The 24,131-nt window shown below is 45.4% G+C and overlaps 1 protein-coding gene across 1 annotated transcript in view; it reads right to left on the reverse strand.

Annotated features, from left to right (window-relative positions):
* Positions 1-24,131, reverse strand: part of LOC124717196 — a 78,241-nt gene that overhangs the window by 39,030 nt on the left and 15,080 nt on the right. Inside the window, exon 2 of the mRNA XM_047243974.1 lies at positions 21,054-21,291. Within this exon, the coding sequence (XP_047099930.1) occupies positions 21,054-21,291 (238 nt within the window). The remainder of the gene's footprint in view (positions 1-21,053; positions 21,292-24,131) is intronic.

Here is a 24,131-nt window from a genome sequence, read left to right on the forward strand (position 1 = left end):
TATGCCGAAATGTATACAATAAAAAGTCGATCTCCATCAATGCCAAGCTCAGGCACTACAATGCGGTAATAAAACCAGAAAGTTTGTATGCGATTGAATGCATCCCACTGAACAGAAAACGTCTGTTGGAGAAATTGGAAATAAAAGAGAGAAAAATACTGAGAAAGATCTTAGGACCTAAAAAGGATGGACAAGATTATAAATTGCGATCCAATAAAGAGTTATACGAGAAAATTGAAAAACTGACAACATCCTTTAAAAAGAGAAGACTGAGTTTCTATGGGCATGTCAAAAGAATGGCACCAGAAAGAACGGCAAAGAAAATCCTGGAATACATGGAAAGCAGAAAGACACAAATTAACTGGCTGGAAGAAGTAAAAGAAGACATTGCAGAAATGAACATTATACCAGAGACAGTTTACAACAGAATGGAATATAGGAATGCCATCAACAAAATACAGGGATTCAAAGACCGAACGCAATCAAAGAAGACGGGAACAACCTGGTCGCAAGAACGTAAAGAAGCCCACTCAGAAAAAATGAAGAAGTACTGGGAAGAACGCAAGAAAAAGCACAAGAAATGACTGATGCTTAGCGTAGTCCAAAGTTGACTGTAACGAATAATAATAATAATAATATATACACATACAGGGTGAGTCACCTAACGTTACCACTGGATATATTTCGTAAACCACATCAAATACTGACGAACCGATTCCACAGACCGAACGTGAGGAGAGGGGCTAGTGTAATTGTTTAATACAAACCATACAAAAATGCACGGAAGTGTGTTTTTTAACAAAAACCTATGTTTGTTAAATGGAACCACGTTAGTTTTGTTAGTACATCTCAACATATAAGCAAATACGTAATTAGTGCCGTTTGTTGCATTGTAAAATGTTAATTACATCCGGAGATATTGTAACCTAAAGTTGACGCTTGAAACCTCCGACGTTCAGTTGCGTGTTGTAACAAACACAGTCCACGGTCGGCGAGCAGCATCTGCAGGGACATCTTTACGATGACGACCGTGTTTACGAGTGTGGCTGTAGTGCACTGTTGTGGTTTGGTCTAGCTGTCGCAGTGTCCGCATGTAGCGCTTGCTGCTATTGTTATCTGCATTCGTCTCCGCACGCACACCAACTGTAGTACACCGTGTTACCAGACGTCTGTGATAGTGTAGTGTTGTAGGAACTGTGACCATGGTGTATTCGAACTCTGAAAAGGCGGAGATGATACTCATCTATGGCGAGTGTCGACGAAATGCAGCTGAAGCCTGCAGGGTGTATGCAGAACGGTACCCGGACAGAGAGCATCCAACGTGCCGCACATTGCAAAACATCTACCGCCAACTGTATGCAACAGGTATGGTCGTAGCACGCAAACGGGTCCGTAACAGGCCCGTCACAGGGGAAGCGGGTGCAGTTGGTCTGTTAGCTGCTGTTGCCATGAATCCACACATGAGTACACGGGACATTGCGAGAGCCGGTGGACTGAGTCAAAGTAGTGTCATGCGCATACTGCATCGTCACCGCTTTCACCCGTTTCATGTGTCGCTACATCAGCAATTACATGGTGATGACTTTAATCATTGAGTGCAATTCTTTCAATGGGCATTAACAGAGAATGCGGTGCAGTTCTACCTGTTTACCGATGAAGCGGGTTTCACAAACCACGGGGCAGTGAATCTACGTATCATGCATTACTGGTCCGTGGACAATACTCGCTGGCTCAGACAGGTAGAGCGACAGCGACCGTGGACTGTAAATGTATGGCGCGGAATCATTGGCGACCACCTCATTGGTGCTCACTTCATTACAGGGGCCCAAACAGCTGCAACATACATCGCGTTTCTACAGAATGATCTGCCAACGTTGCTCGAAAATGTCCCACTGGAAACGCGTCGACGTATGTGGTATCAGCATGATGGTGCACCTGCACATTCCGCAATTAACACTAGGCTGACCCTTGACAGGATGTTCGACGGGCGTTTCATAGGACGTGGAGCATGCATAAATTGCCCAGCCCGTTCTCCTGATCTTACACCTCTGGACGTCTTTCTGTGGGGTACGTTAAAGGAGATTGCAATTGTGTACAGCAAATGATGGCCACCACATTGAACATTTATTGGCCTGACATGTGGGGACAAACACTATTCCACTCCGTAATTGAAAACGGAAACCACTTGTGTACGTGTACCTCCCTCATGGCAATGTACATGTGCGTCAGTGAAAAAGACCAATAAAAAGGTGTTAGCATGTGGACGTAATGTGCTGTTCCAGTCTCTTCTGTACCTAAGGTCCATCACCGTTCCCTTTGGATCCCTACGTAATCCGGTGCTCTCCGATACACACGATCGAACAGCGGAGGAGTGGTACCCAAGCGTCAACTTTAGGTTACAATATCTACGGATGTAATTAACATTTTACAATGCAACAAACGGCACTGATTACGTATTTGTTTATATGTTCAGATGTGCTAGCAAAACTAGGTGTCTCACCCTGTATATATATACCTCGTTCAAACTCAGTGAGGTGTTGATAACGGTACCTTTGTCACCCTAAAGGCAGGGTTCACTAACGTCAACTCACCATATACACTCCTGGAAATTGAAATAAGAACACCGTGAATTCATTGTCCCAGGAAGGGGAAACTTTATTGACACATTCCTGGGATCAGATACATCACATGATCACACTGACAGAACCACAGGCACATAGACACAGGCAACAGAGCATGCACAATGTCGGCACTAGTACAGTGTATATCCACCTTTCGCAGCAATGCAGACTGCTATTCTCCCATGGAGACGATCGTAGAGATGCTGGATGTAGTCCTGTGGAACGGCTTGCCATGCCATTTCCACCTGGTGCCTCAGTTGGACCAGCGTTCGTGCTGGACGTGCAGACCGCGTGAGACGACGCTTCATCCAGTCCCAAACATGCTCAATGGGGGACAGATCCGGAGATCTTGCTGGCCAGGGTAGTTGACTTACACCTTCTAGAGCACGTTGGGTGGCACGGGATACATGCGGACGTGCATTGTCCTGTTGGAACAGCAAGTTCCCTTGCCGGTCTAGGAATGGTAGAACGATGGGTTCGATGACGGTTTGGATGTACCGTGCACTATTCAGTGTCCCCTCGACGATCACCAGTGGTGTACGGCCAGTGTAGGGGATCGCTCCCCACACCATGATGCCGGGTGTTGGCCCTGTGTGCCTCGGTCGTATGCAGTCCTGATTGTGGCGCTCACCTGCACGGCGTCAAACACGCATACGACCATCATTGGCACCAAGGCAGAAGCGACTCTCATTGCTGAAGACGACACGTCTCCATTCGTCCCTCCATTCACGCCTGTCGCGACACCACTGGAGGCGGGCTGCACGATGTTGGGGCGTGAGCGGAAGACGGCCTAACGGTGTGCGGGACCGTAGCCCAGCTTCATGGAGACGGTTGCGAATGGTCCTCGCCGATACCCCAGGAGCAACAGTGTCCCTAATTTGCTGGGAAGTGGCGGTGCGGTCCCCTACGGCACTGCGTAGGATCCCACGGTCTTGGCGTGCATCCGTGCGTCGCTGCGGTCCGGTCCCAGGTCGACGGGCACGTGCACCTTCCGCCGACCACTGGCGACAACATCGATGTACTGTGGAGACCTCACGCCCCACGTGTTGAGCAATTCGGCGGTACGTCCACCCGGCCTCCCGCATGCCCACTATACGCCCTCGCTCAAAGTCCGTCAACTGCACATACGGTTCACGTCCACGCTGTCGCGGCATGCTACCAGTGTTAAAGACTGCTATGGAGCTCCGTATGCCACGGCAAACTGGCTGACACTGACGGCGGCGGTGCACAAATGCTGCGCAGCTAGCGCCATTCGACGGCCAACACCGCGGTTCCTGGTGTGTCCGCTGTGTCGTGCGTGTAATCATTGCTTGTACAGCCCTCTCGCAGTGTCCGGAGCAAGTATGGTGGGTCTGACACACCGGTGTCAATGTGTTCTTTTTTCCATTTCCAGGAGTGTATATATATATATATATATATATATATATTTATATATATATATATATTTATATATATATATGACACAACTGTGTCGCTGCAGGCAGTAGAGTTAGTTAAGATCTTAGAAATTAAATACCAATACTTGTAAGAATTAGCTGCCCATTGTAATTAGAGTATATCTGTAGCTCACAATCAACTAAATTGTAATTAGCTGCAACTAATATCTGACAAACTTACAAATTAGGACCCACTAATCATATAAAGAAGTGGGTAATGCTGTATAGTTATCTTTGATGATTAACAGTCGTTAACGGGCGACCTCCAGGGAACCTGCCGCGTTTCATTTGTATAAGACTTGCACAGGAAAGTGGGGCTCTGTCTGAGTTGACACCACTTAAGCCGCAAATGACGGTATTTTTGGGGTCAGTGGAATATACGCTACAGAGCGCGTGGCTCTGAGCTGCCCTTGAAGTAACTAATCTATAAGTGTTCCTTGTGTCACTATGATGACAAAGGCTGCTGAGATTGTCGCCCCAGATGCAGTACGATGCCCCAGAGCCATACACCCAACACGATGGTCTCCCTCTCGGCAGCGCCACGTCACCTTCTCGAGTCCGGTCCTCTTGCTACCGTACATTCTCGTGATCACAACTGCCAGCAGCCATGTGCAGTGGCTACGTTCCTGCCAAGTCTTTCTGCAAAATCCTGAAGGAACATCCAGCTTCTCATATCCCTATTAAACAACCTCGTTCAAACTCAGTGAGGTGTTGATAACAGGCTTTAGTCACCCTAAAGGCAGGCTTCACTAACGTCAAGTCACCATGACGTGTCTCAGATGTAACTAACGCTTCTAGTGTGATAAAAGAAAAAAAATAAGTTAAATATACTTCAATTTTTTTCAATTTTAGTCTGATATATATATATATATATATATATATATATATTGTATTTGCACAGGAAGTGCAAAATGGCTAAGCAAGGATGGCTAGAGGACAAATGTAAGGATGTAGAGGCTTATCTCACTAGGGGTAAGGTAGATACTTCCTACAGGAAAATTAAAGAGACCTTTGGAGATAAGAGAACCACATGTATGAACATCAAGAGCTCAGATTGAAACCCAGTTATAAGCAAAGAAGGGAAAGCAGAAAGGTGGAAGGAGTATATAGAGGGTCTATACGAGGACGATGTACTTGAGGACAATATTATGGAAATGGAAGAGGATGTAGATGAAGATCAAATGGGAGATACGATACTGCGTGAGGAGTTTGACAGAGCACTGAAGGACCTGAGTCGAAACAAGGCCCCCGGAGTAGACAACATTCCATTGGAACTACTGACGGCCTTGGGAGAGCCAGTCCTGACAAAACTCTACCATCTGGTGAGCAAGATGTATGAAACAGGCGAAATACCCTCAGACTTCAAGAAGAATATAATAATTCCAATCCCAAAGGAAGCAGGTGTTGACAGATGTGAAAATTACCGAACAATAAGTTTAATAAGTCACAGCTGCAAAGTACTAACACGAATTCTTTACAGACGAATGGAAAAACTAGTGGAAGCCGACCTCGGGGAAGATCAGTTTGGATTCCGTAGAAATACTGGAACACGTGAGGCAATACTGACCTTACGACTTATCTTAAAGATTAAGGAAAGGCAAACCTACGTTTCTAGCATTTGTAGACTTAGAGAAAGCTTTTGACAATGTTGACTGGAATACTCTCTTTCAAATTCTAAAGGTGGCAGGGGTAAAATACAGGGAGCGAAAGGCTATTTACAACTTGTACAGAAACCAGATGGCAGTTATAAGAGTTGAGGGACATGAAAGGGAAGCAGTGGTTGGGAAGGGAGTAAGACAGGGTTGTAGCCTCTCCCCGATGTTATTCAATCTCTATATTGAGCAAGCAGTAAAGGAAACAAAAGAAAAATTTGGAGTAGGTATTAAAATCCATGGAGAAGAAATAAAAACTTTGCGGTTCGCCGATGACATTGTAATTCTGTCAGAGACAGCAAAGGACTTGGAAGAGCAGTTGAACGGAATGGATGGTGTCTTGAAGGGAGGATATAAGATGAACATCAACAAAAGCAAAACGAGGATAATGGAATGTAGTCGAGTTTAGTCGGGTGATGCTGAGGGTATTAGATTAGGAAATGAGACACTTAAAGTAGTAAAGGAGTTTTGCTATTTGGGGATCAAAATAACTGATGATGGACGAAGTAGAGAGGATATAAAATGTAGACTGGCAATGGCAAGGAAAGCGTTTCTGAAGAAGAGAAATTTGTTAACATCGAGTATAGATTTAAGTGTCAGGAAGTTATTTCTGAAAGTATTTGTATGGAGTGTAGCCATGTATGGAAGTGAAACATGGACGGTAAGTAGTTTGGACAAGAAGAGAATAGAAGCTTTTGAAATGTGGTGCTACAGAAGAATGCTGAAGATTAGATGGGTAGATCACATAACTAATGAGGAAGTATTGAATAGGATTGGGGAGAAGAGAAGTTTGTGGCACAACTTGACCAGAAGAAGGGATCGGTTGGTAGAACATGTTCTGAGGCATCAAGGGATCACCAATTTAGTATTGGAGGGCAGCGTGGAGGGTAGAAATCGTAGGGGGAGACCAAGAGATGACTACACTAAGCAGATTCAGAAGGATGTAGGTTGCAGTAGGTACTGGGAGATGACGAAGCTTGCACAGGATAGAGTAGCATGGAGAGCTGCATCAAGCCAGTCTCAGGACTGAAGACCACAACAACAACAACATATTGTCTTTCATACTAGAATTTCGTGTCCCCAGTTTGGCACAGCTTTGACACAGGAAACACGAAAGTTGTCGAAGACGTCCGTCATCTGGTCGGCTCCTGATCGTTGTCAGGAGGAGGCTAGTTTTCGATTACGCAACGGCTTCTATTATTCGGAAAAGGACAACCCGGATTTACTTTCGTAATCAGCGTGGTGTCACCGCCAGACACCACACTTGCTAGGTGGTAGCCTTTAAATCGGCCGCGGTCCGTTAGTATACGTCGGACCCGTGTGTCGCCACTATCAGTGATTGCAGACCGAGCGCCGCCACACGGCAGGTCTAGTCTAGAGAGATTCCCCAGCACTCGCCCCAGTTGTACAACCGACTTTGCTAGCGATGGTTCACTGTATACAGACGCTCTCATTTACAGAGACGACAGTTTAGCATAGCCTTCAGCTACGTCATTTGCTACGACCTAGCAAGGCGCCATATTCAGTTACTATAATCTGAACAGATAATATTGTGAATCATGTACCGTCAAGAGCGACGTTCATCATTAATGGAGTAAAGTTAAGTATGAAACTAATTACGTCCGCTTTCTGAATTCTCATTCCTTGTCATGCTCCAGACCTCACGTCAGTATAGTTCTTCCCTCCTCACGCCCGCCTGCGTGAGTTAAATCGGCGTGCATTTCGGCCTCCTCTACTACCACGGTGTTGGCTCTCCTGCCAACCCAACAATAAGTATGAATTCTATAATTACCTAAGGGACCTTTAACAACGAACAATAAAAAAATTGCATTTGCAAATGATATCATTAATAAATGGGGCAGCTATGAGTTGTATAGAAGACAAGGAGCGGCCTTCTGTCTACGACCAGGATGCCGCAGTATTCTCTGCTGTAGTAAAGGCTGTTTGACATTTATAAAAATAACGTGATGTGGAGGTAGAAAAAAAATTAAGGAAAAGAATAGAATAAGAAATCTGGTAAACACTAAATATATTCAAATAATCCTCACAAGCAATTAGGGCTTATTTATAAACAGTGTAACTTACATAAGTAATTTTCTAACTGTATGGTGCGATCAGATTTCAGCCTGTCCTGCGTTAGCTTCTTGGTTCTCGTTTTTTTGTCACAAATTACAGTCATTACTTTTCTTCTTCCTTCGAGACAATTCTTGCACCAATCAACACCTTCATAACAATAACTTGCCGGTTTACAGTATCGAACATAAATTACTTGAATTTTATTAATTAATAATGTTGTCTGCACGCTGGGAAGACCGCTCACTTTTATGGCTTAAAGTCGACCTTCTTTACGCTTTCACATTACAAACAGAAGTACGATTAAATCTGAAGATCTAGAAAAGTTTTTACTGTCATCATTTATTTAGATCGAAGCGGAACATTCAGTTCCTGTTAAAATGTTTATTTCACTGCACAAACGATGTATTAGCGTCCGCGCTAGATACGCTTCTTTACAGTTACGTAAATTATATAAAACGTCTTTCAAAGAATAGGTCTCACCTCATAAGTTGATAATTTAATATACAGATAGGTGAATGCCTTTCCAAGGTTACTCACAGCTTTCACACGACGGAAATCCCAATAATATTACTCGCTGACGACAGTGTGTATCTAAAGTAAACTGATGTGCTTCCTCAAAATGGCACTAGTGGTACCACTCTTATGTGACTGGCGCGGAATTTGGATAGACGTGGTCTTTCAGATGTACAAACACGTCTACCATCTTTCGTGTACAACGCACCGCTCTTCTGGCTTTTGCGTTTATTCCGTCACTGTACTTTCATGACATCTACATAATACAGATGCATATAAAAATGTGGTATGACCATAGCACGGAAATACATTCAGCAGGCTAGATTACACTCTGCTGACCGCGCGGAGTGGCCGCGCGGTTTGAGGCGCCATGTCACGGACTGCGCTACCCCTCCTGCTGGAGATTCGAGTCCTCCCTCGGGCATGGGTGTGTGTGTTGTTCTTAGCATAAGTTAGTTTAAGTAGTGTGTTAGTCTAGTGACCGATGACGTCATCAGTTGGGCCCTTAGGAATTCACATAGATTTGAACACTCTGCTTAATGTACAAGTTCTGTATTACGATTGTACGCCTTTTTCATATGCATCCTTATTGCGTTGATGTCAAGTAAGTATATCATTGGAATTATGCTGTAAAGAACGCCTGAAATGTAGTGGTTTGAGAATGAACGTTTAAATTGGAAATTACTCACTACCAAGAAATAGCACGCAACGTAACAAAAACCTGAATAAATAATAATCTATCATAAAGAAGTATTTTGTTTGTTTTGTATTTTTAAAGAAACTAATGTCCACTAAGATACTAAAACTAATTTTGAAAAATGCATAACGCCCTGCTGTCTGTAATAATGTTAATTTATTTTTCTACCGGTTTCGGTTTTGAGCCATCATCAAAGGCAAGGCAGCTGTACGACGTACAAAAGTGGACACTGTGAAAATGCCAAACGAAAGACGAAAAACAGAAAAAACCTAAAATTGATCAAAATACTCACGAAAATTGCCGCCGATGTACCATATTCCATATATGCTTTAACAGAGGTTTCCACAGGAAACCATAATTGCCAAGATAATATAAAATCAAAAATTGTAACATGATAAAAATATGATGGCACATTGACACAAGTACAGCAAAATGAATCAAAGAAATTCTAGGTCAAAGATGACAGTCTTGATAAAACCTAACAAGTTGTCATTAAATAATTATGTGACAATAGGCTAATAAAACTTGATTGAGATTACATAAAAACGCCAATAAAATAAAATGTAAATTAACAGATGAATGTAAATTATAAAATGTTTTACAATCCATTCAGAAAATGTAAGCATGTAAAATGCATACTACAAATTAATACAAGAAGCAAGATTAACAAAAACTAGCGACAAACAGGCAGGACACAACGCATCACAATAACATGCAATAAAATCAGAAATATTATCAAAGATTGCAGTACGTTTAAGATCCATTAGTAACAGAGTATAGCATTTTTTTAATATCATAAGAAATATTATTAGAGAAGTTTAGAGTATCAACTATGGGAGTACAATATATAAATCTCAGAGCAACATCAAAACACCTTGGAATATAATGAGGACAGTCTCAGGGACGCAGGCAGTTCACTCCTATGGTAGTATGAAGACGTTGTTAATATTAACGAGACATGAAAAAGTTTGAATAATAAATTACTGTTCGTGGTAGACAAATTTAATCTCTAGCACAACGTCAACTATTCAGATTTCTCATAATACTAGGTGTGTCTGAAAAGTTCGGTTAGGGGTCTCAAACAACAAAGGAAACAAGAGTTACAAATAAAATACGTTTACGGGTCTTCATAGGAAGCAGCACTGGCTACAATACACTTCTGACAACGGCTGTAGAGCTCTTGAAAACTGTCAGAAAAACACTTCACACTTTTTGTGGAATCGATCGAAGCACCGTGGTCGCGTATTGTTGGATATCCGCAGGCTCAACTTTCTCACTCAACGCAAGCAGTTCTTGAACACCTTCTTATTATCCAGATTTGGTGCCGTATGACTTGTTCCTAGCAGTAGTGGACACTGGAAGATCCCAACAGAAGGGTCGAAACATTGATCCTTTTAGAAGAAGTATGACGCGGTGTAATAACCCAGAACATTTTAACTTCAGTGACAACGTCCACGAAAGCCTGCAGACTTACATTAAGCCTGCTGACTTACATATAACTTCTTTTTGTTTCCTCGCTGTAACTTAATGCTGAATTGCTTACACTTCACAGGCATTTCGGGTATACAACAAGGTGTGACCACGCTACTTCGGGAGATTCCATAAGAAGCGTTTACTGACAATTTTCAACAGCTTCACAAACGATGTCAGAGGTGTGTTGCACCTAATGATGACTACTCTGAAGGTATTCTGTTCGTAACTAACGTTTCCTTAATTTTCGGAGACCATGCACCGACCTTTCCAGACGCATCTTGTACTATTACTTGAAGGGAGTAACAGAACATAAAGATGATGGGTGCAAATACTAGAGAAACTGAAGTAATAATTTCGTTGCGCGAGAATAAGGGTGCATATCTTTGAGGCCACTTGTGAAACTTTTAATAACATATAAATCTACTTGTTCGTCCATACTCTACAAACCATTGATAAGTACGTGGCATAAGGTACTTGTTCCACTACCACGTACAGGGCTGTTCTAATGTTTCATTCTCGTCTATGCGTGCTGTCACGAGTCTAACCTTGCCTCTGCTATTGTTACGAGAGCCTTATCTAGGGGTCCTATTATACTGTCAGCATCTTCATCGCCAATAGTTTAAGGTCAATGAGTGATGCGATACTTTTCAGGATTTACTCCCATCTAAGCACAGTCCTGAAAATGTTCAAACCTCATATAGCGCACAAGCATTCTTTCACCAGTGACGCACCGATTGTAATCCATTGCACACACGAGAATCTACCCTAGTTCTGTCACGCTAAAATAAGAACGAGCAGTTCGTAGTTTACTCAGTATTAATCACAGCCTCTCTGCGGTTCACACGATACGAAGAGCATAGTTACAGAACTGTTTTATTTGTTTGTTTACCCACAAAAACACCATCCACGCCATCACAACAATCAGCGTTCTTCTCTCCTCGTCACTCCCTACTACTCGACTGTTGAATGTGGTGTGGTCGAAACACTGTTACGGTATAACAACGGTGTGTACATTGAAACATTTTTGTTCTTGATGCTTATATAGTCGTGCAGTCCGAAGCGACGAATGGAAACTTGTACTGAGCCTGGAATTCAAACCGGGGTCTCCTGCCGACTAGGCAGACCACTGCGCCACCCTCGCATAGTGACTTTGGATAACAGCTCAGACTACCTTAGCGCACCTCCCTCCTCAGTCCTAATTCCCATTCACGCCTCAGTCCGCTTGGCATTCACTCAAAACTCGGACAGCATTGCAGATGCTCCGCAACTGTGTTGGAAGAGCATCTCCGCATCTAGCGGAACGGGGGATCCTGCCCGAATCTGAAGCGTAAATGCTTTAATGAAATGAAACCAAATGGTTCCGAACATTTTTTCAGTTCCCAAGAACCTATGATGTACAGTACTGGCCATTAAAATTGCTACACCAAGAAGATGATAAACGGGTATTCATTGGACAAATATATTATACCAGAACTGACACGTGATTAAATTTTTACGCAATTTGGGTGCATAGAACCTGAGAAATCGGTACCCAGAACTACCGATTCTGGCCATAATAACGGCCTTCATACACCTGGGCATTGGGTCAAACAGAGCTTAGATGGCGTGTACAGGTACTGATGTCCATGCAGCTTCAACACGGCACCACAGTTCATCAAGAGTAGTGACTGGCGTATTGTGACGAGCCAGTTGCTCGGCCACCACTGACCAGACGTTTTCAATTGGTGAGAGATCTGGAGAATGTGCTGGCCAGGGCAGCAATCAAAAGTTTTCTGTTTCCAGAAAGGCCCGTACAGGACCTGCAACATGCGGTCGTGCATTATCCTGCTGAAATGTAGGGTTTCGCAGGGATCGAATGAAGGGTAGAGCCACGGGTCGTAACACATCTGAAATATAACGTCCACTGTTCAAAGTGCCGTCAATGCGAACAAGAGGTGACCGAGACGTGTAACCAATGACACCCCATACCATCACGCCGGGTGATACGCCAGTATGGCGATGACGAATACACGCTTCCATTATGCGTTCACCACGATGTCGCAAAACACTGATGCGACCCTCATGAGTCTGTAAACAGAACCTGGGTTCATCCGAAAAAATGACTTTTTGCCATTCGTGCATCCAGGTTCGTCGTCGAGTACACCATCGCAGGCGCTCCTGTCTCTATGCAGAGTCAAGTGTAACCGCAGCCATGGTCTCCGAGCTGATAGTCCATGCTGCTGCAAACGTCGTCGAACTGTTCGTGCAGATGGTTGCTGTCTTGCAAACGTCCCCATCAGTTGACTCAGTGATCGAGACGTGGCTACACCATCCGTCACAGCCATGCGGATAAGATGCTTGCCATTTCGACTGCTAGTGATACGAGGCCGTTGGGATCTAGCACGGCGTTCCGTATTACCCTCCTGAACCCACCGATTCCATATTCTGCTAACAGTCATTGGATCTCGACCAACGCGAGCAGCAATGACGCGATACGATAAACCATAATCGCGATAGGCTACAATCCGATCTTTATCAAAGTCGGAGTCGTGATGGTACGCATTTCTCCTCCTTACACGAGGCATCAGAATAACGTTTCACGAGGCAACGCCGGTCAACTGCTGTTTGTGTATGAGAAATCTGTTGGAAACTTTCCTCATGTCAGCACTTTGTAGGTGTCTCCACCGGCGCCAACCTTGTGTGAATGCTGTGAAAAGCTAATCATTTGCATATCACAGCATCTTCTTTCTGTCGGTTAAATTTTGTGTCTGTAGCACGTGATCTTTGTGGTATAGCAATTTTAATGGCCAGTAGTGTATATTTGCAGACTGAAGCGAGAATGAAAATTTATTCCCAGGCCGGGATTCGAACCCCAGATCTCCTGCAACCACTGCGCCACTATGACACTATGGATTTGGAAAACTGCTCAGACTATCCTAGTACGCTTCCTTCATTATTCAAAATTCCCAGTTACGCCTCAGCCCACTTGGTATTCCCCTCCAAACTCAAACAGCATTACAGAGGCTCTGGAACTTTATTAGAATAACACCTCCACATCAAACGAACCGGGAATTCGGAGTGAGGAGGAAAGCATGTGAAAGGGTCCTGCGGTCCCCTTTCATTATCATTTTACTTGCTTTCCACTGATACAGAACTCTATGGCATGCGCGCGAGTGAATGAACGTGGGAGTGTTTCATCTTGCTATACGGTAGTTTAGTCTGCTGCAGAGAATCAGCGGTAGTCGTACAAAGTGGCCAACCCCTGTAGTTTTCAGGTAGGCAAAGAGGTTTGTCGCCCCCCCCCCCCCTTGTGTGGTAAAATTACCGGTGTTAGGCTGGTGGCGGAAGCCTCATCTTTGGGTTTTCCTGGCCACGGGGTCGCGTGTGAGACGATCAGTCTGTTTCCAGCTCGCCGAGGGTTTGCAGCCGAAGTCTCTTCGAAGAAGGGTGAGTTGACTTAACCGCGTGGTGCGTTGTCTCATAGCAAGAGGAGAGCTTTTAGAATTTGGTCTCGCAATTCATCTTATAAAGATTTATTTGCTGGGTCGCAGCAAGAAATGCAAGGCTTTTGCAGACTTTCAGTTTGATTCCTAACGCAGACTTGACGTTGATTGTAAGAAGAGCGTAGTACAAAGATGTTGCATACGTTGAAGAGCTCTTGGTTGTGTGCCTGGAACTGCATGTGTACGCATTCTAATCTTTTCCGAATCTTGGCAATTTTTGCTTCTTTGTGAATTTTCTTTGTCTCATTACTTTATGCGCAGTGGAAACCATCCACATGGGTTACTATTAGACTTCGTTGGCCCTCTGCCATTATGCTTTGTCTATTCAAATGTGTCGTCTGTAAGATATTAATTGTTCGTGACTGCGTGGTTCGATGTTACTAAAATATGGCGACTGTACGTAGAAATTGTGTCTCCACGAACCACGTGGGCACACGAGTCTGTTGTGAAACGTATAGCGTTTCACAAGCAATTGTACTTAGTTACCAGGCAACAGCAGTCTATAGATGCATTACATCAATGTTTTAAGGAATAAATAATTTTCCCTCCAATCTTATCCAGTGTACCGATGCTACGTCTCAGTTAGCTACGCCATTTACCGAGTTGTTTTCCTTGTTAGCCCATCCATAGCGTTTCCATGTGCACAGGTCCAATAACTAGTGACCTATTCTTATTTAAAACAAATGCTCTGGAATAGATCTTGTTTCCAGCAATGTTGCTGCAAGCTGCACATATGCACAGTGTCCGCGCTCTCTTTACTTTATTCAATATTTTATTGACCGGAACAATGCGTGGATCATATTAATAATTAAATTCCATTTTTATCACTTACTTTACAATGAATGTACTTTTGTGAGTTTTCTTATGAATAAATTAAATAATTATCCAACTCAGCGCAACCTCTTATTTGTTGTATGGCTAGCGTTGGTGGCGACCAAATCTTTTACGCTGATTTCAATGTCTGATAGCATTTTCTTATTAAAAGTGCGCGTGGCTCTTTCAGCCATCGGGAGACATTCAAAGTGCGCTTCACGATACTTACACATTCTACGGAAGGCGTTCTACCTCCTACATGTTAATGACGAATATGCTGTCATGTACCCTACGTTCGCCTAAAGAGACCGACAACCCCTTAGACACTGAAGCATTACGGGGTTGCATACGTGCAAGGCGTAGCCTCCCCGGCCGGCGTCGAACAAGGACGACAGGCGGCAAGAAAATCGTCGCCAGAGGTCCTCCGAGCCAGGGACCTATTTCCTCGGCCATGTGAAGTGTGCGGAACTGGATCTTCCGTGTCCCGGGTATACAGCCCGGCGCAAGCCAACAAGTCGGCAGTCAGCTGCACCGGAGCTCTGGGCCAGTTACTGCGACGGTTCTTAGCAGCCCATCAGTCAGAGCCCGGTCGGAAGCCGTCACGGTGGGACCAACGACTTTCCATCGACACCGCGAGACGTACCTGTCGGCCAACAATGCCGAACGCTCAGCTCTGTCTTTAGCGACTATCAGTGGCACAGTCTTCATGCCTCTCTACGTTATTGCAATGTTCCTGGCCTGTATCAGAAGTTGTAATAGTTTTTTGTTGAAGAGAATTTTTCCTTTGTTATTAAATTTCTCTGCTGTGGTCCGAATAAACACCTGTTCTTGATTACCTCCGTTTTATTATTGAGCCCTTTTTGGGGCGACGTCGTTGTTTTCCCGGGTCGTGTGAGTGGGCGAGTTCGGTTGGGGACGCAGGAGGAGCCAGTTCCGCGCAGTGCCAGAACACGCTGGGGCCGCTGGCGGCACGCATGGACATTTCACAATATATGTAAATGACTAGTAGATAGTGTCGGAAGTTCCATGCGGCTTTTCGTGGATGATGCTGTAGTATACAGACAAGTTGCAACATTAGAAATTTGCAGCGAAATGCAGGAAGATCTGCAGCGGACAGGCACTTGGTGCAGGGAGTGGCAACTGACCCTTAACATAGACAAATGTAATGTATTGCGAATACATAGAAAGAAGGATCCTTTATTTTATGATTATATGATAGCGGAACAAACACTGATAGCAGTTACTTCTGTAAAATATCTGGGAGTATGCGTGCGGAACGATTTGGAAGTGGAATGATCATATAAAATTAATTGTTGGTAGAGCGGGTGCCAGGTTAAGATTCATTGGGAGAGTGCTTAGAAAATGTAGTCCATCAACAAAGGAGGTGGCTTACAAAACACTCGTTCGACCTATACTTGAGTATTGCTCATCAGTGTGGGATCCGTACCAGGTCGGGTTGACAGAGGAGATAGACAAGATCCAAAGAAGAGCGGCGCGTTTCGTCACAGAGTTATTTGGTGAGCGTGATAGCGTTACGGAGATGTTTAGCAAACTCAAGTGGCAGACTCTGCAAGAGAGGCGCTCTGCATCGCGGTCCAGGTTTCGAGAGGGTCCGTTTCTGGATGAGGTATCGAATATATTGCTACCCCCTACTTATACCTGCCGAGGAGATCACGAATGTAAAATTAGAGAGATTCGAGCGCGCACGGAGGCTTTCCGGGAGTCGTTCTTCCCGCGAACCATACGCGACTGGAACAGGAAAGGGAGGTAACGACAGTGGCACGTGGAGTGCCCTCCGCCACACACCGTTGGGTGGCTTGCGGAGTATAAATGTAGATGTAGATGTAGATGTAGACTGCCGGATGGAAGGGTTGTGGTCACCAGAGTGCACGACTTCGTCGTAAACCGGATCGAGCAAGCTTTAAGATGAGTGCATTTCAGTCCAAGTAGAGAAACCTCCACCATTGTGACATCTCGCGATTCTCCAGAGACTTGGATTCGTGTTGCTGCTCTTAGCGTCGGCGAGACGAGGAGGAGCGAGTGGAGTGCTTGGGAAAGGAGAATCTTATTAGCTTTCCTCGACTTCTTATTACTATTTACTGCGTTCAACCTCTTACAATTTGTTAAGTTCAACCAACGGCAATTTTTCTTGTGTGGTGGCCTCTAACGCCCCAGTTACCTGCCCAGCGGGTTAGTGTATGTAACGGCAGTGTACATTTCCTCGCCTTGCTGCTACTGTCCGGTAAGGCGTGTAGCTATGACAGCTTTCTTGATTGTAGGCCGGTTGGTGATTCTTCTACACTGGTGGTACTGATTCCTTTCTCGTCCTGGGCGCTCTAAACACACTATTCTCGTCGTAGTGCACACCGCCGGTTCCGGCTTTTGCGTATTGTTGCATCGTTGCATTTGATTTATCGTACGTCAGGTAGCTTCAGCAAGATTATCATTAGTCATTCGTTAGACTGCCACAAGTCTGCGTTACCATCTTGTAAAGTGTACGCAACTCTTGTCTGGCTATCTTATCGCTCGCGAAAGTGTTTGTTGCCGGACCTCCTCAGAGGTTGATTCCTGGAGCACCGTGGGGATCAGTTGCTTGTTTTTTTAAATTAACTTTTGCTATTTGCTGTTTTACAGCAGGTTTCAATTTTTTTGTATTATTGCCGCTCCTGGCGTGTAAGGCATTCAGCCGTGATTGTGGTTATTTGCTTTAAAATTCTAATTTGGTATTTGTATTTACGCAGTAAGCCTTTAAAAACTTATTTACTGCCATTCTTGGCGTCTGATGCCGTCTGCTGTTTTTGTGGCGACTTGCCTTTAATATTTCAATACCTGTAATTTGCAAGTTGCAGCGAGTTTTAAACAATTCTTAATTTATTGCCATTCTTGGCGAGTAAGGCCTTCTGTGCAGATCACAGGGGATTGCTTTTAAATCATTACCTGTTGTATCTGCATTTAATGGTGATTTGCTACATGGTAACTCACTGAAAACACTATTATTTACACTGTTGCTTACTTCTTCATTAATAGCGTGTGGTATTTTTTTTATTTATTGTTGAACCGGTAATTGCTGACTTAAAATAAATTGAGTGTAACTCTAAAGGGCAACCAATAATGACTGATTATATCCCCGTCCACAATCGTAAAAGAATCCTGCCCTCCCTCGACTACCAGGTCACAATTATTGCTTCTCAAGCACTTTCCCGTGGGAGATATGGCGTCCCATTTTGCAAGATGAGAAAAGCGGAGTACGTTGCTGGTTTGACAAACACTCAAGTACACTATCTCATCTCGACTGGCATACAGTATCACCTGATCTAAAGCCATCGACGATCTCTGGGAGTAATTGGAAAAGCGGCTGAAACTTATGACTCAACGCCCCTGCAGTTCGGTCCCTCTAAGGGTTCAAAACATCAGGGAACGGCCTCAGCTGGCTGTAGCGTATCTGAAACCTGTTGGATGCTCTTCCTTGCGCGAATTGATGACATCATCAAGGCTACAGTCAGTTCTGATTATGTAGGCTTTCCCGGCGTAATAAGTCTTGAAAGTCTCTTCGGGTTTGCTGCCGGATCCTAAAATCAACTTCACTCGATATCTCTGCGATCCAACTGTTCGCCATCTTCAGGAGAATGCTGCTTCTGCTGATGAGTCCCGATGGGAACTGACGCCAGGCTGCAAATCGACGTCCTATATAGGCCACCGTTCAGTACACGGCGCATGCGCCTCCCATCACGGTTGCTGCCCTCAAAGACAGGGAGGCGGCGCCTCCCTTTGTGGAACACTGCTGGCAGCGATATATCGCACTCAGGGCTGCACCGAAGAAGGTTCAATTTCGATGCGAGACAATACAGGATTCCACGACTTGCTAAGAGAGGACCCATTGTCACTGTTGATTAAATTATCCGCCAACCTTATTTTTAATCGCCTCTTTATAGACACTGTTCCAAAAACTGGAAATGTTGACAACTACTACAGTTTCATCAAATTTCATACTGTGTCCCTCATTTAAGCACACACATTAGAGTGTGTTCCGTCCAGCTTCTAAGATTAGTGCACTGCTCGGGTCTGTGTGTAAGTAGGCTGTTTAGGTGTCAGTAGGCTGTTCAGGTTTTTATATCGGGCCGGCCGCGGTGGTCTAGCGGTTCTAGGCGCTCAGTCCGGAACCGCGCGACTGCTACGGTCGCAGGTTCGAATCCTGCCTCGGGCATGGATGTTTGTGATGTCCTTAGGTTAGTTAGGTTTAAGTAATTCTAAGTTCTAGAGCACTGATGACCACAGATGTTAAGCCCCATAGTGCTCAGAGCCACTTTTATATTGGTAACGCCACGTAGCGCTCTGTATGAAAATCACTTGCTGTGCTGTGTGCAGTCTGTGGCTGGTATTTTGAGAGCAGACGATTTGGACGTGTGTCCATCAGAGACAGTAAATTTGTAAGACTGGATGTCATGAACTGATATATATATATATATTATGACACTATTAAGGTGAATACAAGGTAAATACATGTAGGTGAATATGGATTGGGGCTAAGAAATGAAAGAGGAAGCCGCCTGGTAGAATTTTGCACAGTGCACAACATAATCATAGCTAACACTTGGTTTAAGAATCACGAAAGAAGGTTGTATATAAGGAAGAACCTTGGAGATACTAAAAGGTATCAGATAGATTATATAATGGTAAGACAGAGATTTAGGAACCAGGTTTTAAATTGTAAGACATTTCCAGGGGCAGATGTGGACTGAGCACATTCTATTGGTTATGACCTGTAGACTGGTTTGATGCCGCTCTCCATGCTACCCTATCCTGTGCAAGCTCTTTCATCTCCCAGTACCTACTGCAACCTACATCCTTCTGTATCTGTTTAGTGTATTCATCTCTTGGTCTCCCTCTACGATTTTTACCCTCTACGCTGCCCTCCAATACTAAATTGGTGATCCCCTGATGCCTCAGAACATGTCCTACCAACCGATCCCTTCTTCTAGTCAAGTTGTGCCACAAACTTCTCTTCTCCCCAATCCTATTCAATACTTCCTCATTAGTTATGTGATCTACACATCTAATCTTCAGCATTCTTCTGTAGCACCACATTTCGAAAGCTTCTATTCTCTTCTTGTCCAAACCATTTATCGTCCATGTTTCACTTCCATACATGGCTACACTCCATACAAATACTTTCAGAAACGACTTCCTCACACTTAAATCTATACTCGATGTTAACAAATTTCTCTTCTTCGGAAACGCTTTCCTTGCCATTGCCAGTCTACATTTTATATGTTCTCTACTTCGACCAGCATCAGTTATTTTCCTCCACAAATAGCAAAACTCCTTTACTACTTTAAGAGTCTCATTTCCTAATCTAATTACGTCAGCATCACCCGAATTAATTCGACTACATTCCATGATCCTCGTTTTGCTTTTGTTGATGTTCATCTTATATCCTCCTTTCAAGACACTGTCCATTCCATTCAACTGCTCTTCCAAGTCTTTTGCTGTCTCTGACACAATTACAATGTCATCGGCGAACCTCAAAGTTTTTATTTCTTCTCCATGGATTTTAATACCTACTCCGAATTTTTCTTTTGTTTCCTTCACTGCTTGCTCAATATACAGATTGAATAACATCGGGGAGAGGCTACAACCCTGTCTCACTCCCTTCCCAACCACTGCTTCCCTTTCGTGTCCCTCGACTCTTATAACTGCCATCTGGTTTCTGTACAAGTTGTAAATAGCCTTTCGCTCCCTGTATTTTACCCCTGCCACCTTTAGAATTTGAATGAGAGTATTCCAGTCAACATTGTCAAAAGCTTTCTCTAAGTCTACAAATGCTAGAAACGTAGGTTTGCCTTTCCTTAATCTTTCTTCTAAGATAAGTCGTAGGGTCAGTATTGCCTCACGTGTTCCAACATTTCTACGGACTCCAAACTGATCTTCCCCGAGGTCGGCTTCTACCAGTTTTTCCATTCGTCTGTAAAGAATTCGCGTTAGTATTTTGCAGCTGTGACTTATTAAACTGATAGTTCGGTAATTTTCACATCTGTTAACACCTGCTTTCTTTGGGATTGAAATTATTATATTCTTATTGAAGTCGTAGGGAATTTTGCCTGTCTCATACATCTTGCTCACCAGATGGTAGAGTTTTGTCATGACTGGCTCTCCCAAGGCCGTCAGTAGTTCTAATGGAATGTTGTCTCGAGGTATAGGAAAAGTGAATGGCAGTGTAAGAACAAATGTAAGGAGAGTACAAGAGCAGTAGATGTAAGATTGGTGGTTGGGGCTTTCAGTGGCGTACGTACCCCGACGCAGAGCAGGAGTCGATGCAGTCGGCAGCGACGAAGCACGCGAGGTCCATAGCGAGCTGGTCGTTGTCCGTGGCGTCAGTGAGGCGGGCGAGAGCAGCCAGGCCGTCGTCGCAGCCCTCGTAGCCGAGGCTATAGCGTCCCAGCGTCCAGCTTGTTATCAGACGAAGCATCGCACCCACCGCGATGGGCCGATACTGGAGGGTCTTGTAGGCTATCAACACGTCAGTGTGTTCTGCAAAACGTTGTAACGTATTACTATCTTTACGACGTTTCTCGTCGAGCCATATGCGTTACTTGCATTTCTAGCTGCTTTTCTCACACAAATAATGATAAAAATTCAGAAATTCAGGGTCGCCACCATCCCAAGCCCTTCCTAACCATTTACAAAATAAAACGGAGCTCGAAAATATTAGTTTAATTACTTTAATAATTTAATTACAAGTACGCAAATTTCTTCAAGCAGTCAGAAAAATAGCACTCCGTGTCGTGCATGAAGCAACTTCCAGAATGAGATTTTCACTCTTCAGCGGAGTGCGCTGATATGAAACTTCCTGGCAGCTTAAAACTGTGTGCCGGCCTGAGACTCGAACTCACAGTTTTAACCTGCCAGGAAGTTTCATATCAGCGCCCACTCCGCTGCAGAGTGAAAATCTCACTCTGGAAACATCCCCCAGGCTGTGGCTAAGCCATGTCTCCGCAGTATCCTTTCTTTCAGGAGTGCTGGTTCTGCAAGATTCTCAGGAGAGCTGCTGTAAAATTTGGAAGGTAGGAGACGAAGTACTGGCAGAAGTAAAGGTGTGAGGACGGGGCGTGAGTCGTGCTTCGGTAGCTCAGGTGGATAGTCTGCCGCCGGCAGTGCTGCGAGGCGGTCGCGCGCCAGAGCGCTGCGGGCGAGGCGCGCACGGTGTGTTTGTGTTTACTTCGGCCGCTGTCAGTGCCGTTTTCCCTTCTAGACCACCATGGCGCACAACTATCGGAAGAAGACATTACGTTTCAACTTTTGTTCCGACTTCGCCCGACCCAAGGCCCTGGAGGTAGAACGATTTATTCGCGATGAAGTTAAAATACCACCAACGGATCTAATTGGTATCCACTTGTCCATAGTTACCAGTACCGTCTACGTCAAAATGATCAACGATGCGGCGTGCGACAAGGTGCTTCGAGAGGCAAAACGTGGACTGCGCTTCTGTCACTACGACGGCAACGTCGGACCCGTAACCGTCGATCACGCAGGTCTCGGCACACGGACGATAAGGATCTTCGAACTGCCGTTCGAACTACCTGCAGGCGTCGTCATCGAGGCGCTCCGTCCCTATGGCAACGTTCTGGAACATGTTGCCGAACGATGGGTACAATTTCAAACCTATCCAGTTTCAAACGGTGTTCGACGGGTCCGCATCGAGTTGCAGAAACGCGTGCCTTCCTATCTACGTATCTGAGGCTGCTGTGCCATTATAATGTACGACGGCCAACCTCGGACCTGTTCCGGTTGCGGGAAAGAAGGTCACCTACGGTCTGAATGCATTCAACGACGTGTCGCGCAGCTCCCGTTGTCGGAAGCGTCCGTCACACCCACGATGACCGCCCTGCCGGTCACTTACGCAGCGGCTCTTGCCACGTCTACAGTTTCGTCCAGTCCGTCGCCCGGTCCTTCCGATCGACACGTCCCACCGTCCCAGTCACCTATGGACGGTGCGGACGTCCCACCTGACAACCTTGCCGGCGAACAGGCTCCCTCACCGGACGCTGAGGAGAACAGTACTTCTTCACAACACCTGTTTGACAATTTCATTGTACCCACCGACGCCTTCGAAACCAGGTCGACGCTCCTCCTTGCCGTCGTCCGACACTGAGGAACACGTGCGCAAACAACGCTCGCCACATAGGCGCAAACGCCGTCGCCGTTCGCCCACGGGCTCTCAAAGCGTCGCCACCAGCGACGACGAAGACGACACCCAACCAGCCGACATTTCCACACAGAGGTCGGCGCACAACTTTCACGATGAACAAGACGTTTCGCAGGACGGGACCACTATGGAGGTCGCCATGCACAATGTAACGGTGCGCCGGTTGAGACGCCTGTCTCCCCGCCGACAACTCCAGATCTCTCTGACCACGACGCAATTCCCATGGACATTGGACAGACCCACGGCACAGGAGCATGGGCCGACGACATTGACGAAGATACGCCCCCTCCTCCGGATGAGTTGCCTCCGCCGGACAAGGCTGCCTGTTAACATCAAAAGCGAGGCACTGCAGCTGATGGGACGGGACTTCCTGTCGGTGCCCTCCTCTTACTCCCCTTGGTGATGGTAGATGCGCGTCCACCACCACTGAAACTAACGTACCGGTTTGCCACACTGAACATCAACACGATCGGCACAGCACCCAAGCTGCAACTCCTATGCGACATGCTTCGGGCCTCTGACGTCGACGTCGCCCTTCTTCAGGAAGTACGCGTTGCCACACTACCACCAGTCTACTGCTACGACTCATACGCGTCCACATGTGATCAATCAGGGCGTGGAGTGGCTTTCTACATGCGCGAAGGAATCGCACTCAAGGACACGACAATCCTTCCCTGTGGAAGAGGCATGGCTGTTACCATCTTCGACACGCGCGTCATCAGTATCTGCGCTCCGTCTGGCTCCACGAACCGACGGCAGCGGTCCACTTTCTTCGGACATGACGTGGCGCCCCTGTTTTCTGGACGCTATGATCGCCTTATCATGGGAGGCGATTTCAACTGTATCCTCCATCCGCAGGACCAAATGCCTGGTTATTCGCCATGCCTGGCGCTGCTCACCTTAATCGAAGATTTTCATCTAGTGGACGTTTGGGAGAAAATTCATGGCAATACCCCCGGTTTTACCCATTATACAGCACATTCTGCGAGCAGACTGGACCGGTTTTATGTCTCTGCCCACCTTGGCAATGAAGTCGCCCAAGCTGAACGATGGCCCCTTGCATTTTCGGACCACTGCGCCGTCATTTGCTCCCTGGCTCTGCCACCTCAGTCAGTGTGGCGCAGCAGAGGTTACTGGAAGCTTAATACCTCCCTCCTTAATGATC

Source organism: Schistocerca piceifrons, chromosome 9 (assembly GCF_021461385.2).
Source record: "Schistocerca piceifrons isolate TAMUIC-IGC-003096 chromosome 9, iqSchPice1.1, whole genome shotgun sequence".
In the NCBI taxonomy this organism is placed as follows: Eukaryota; Metazoa; Arthropoda; class Insecta; order Orthoptera; family Acrididae; genus Schistocerca; species Schistocerca piceifrons.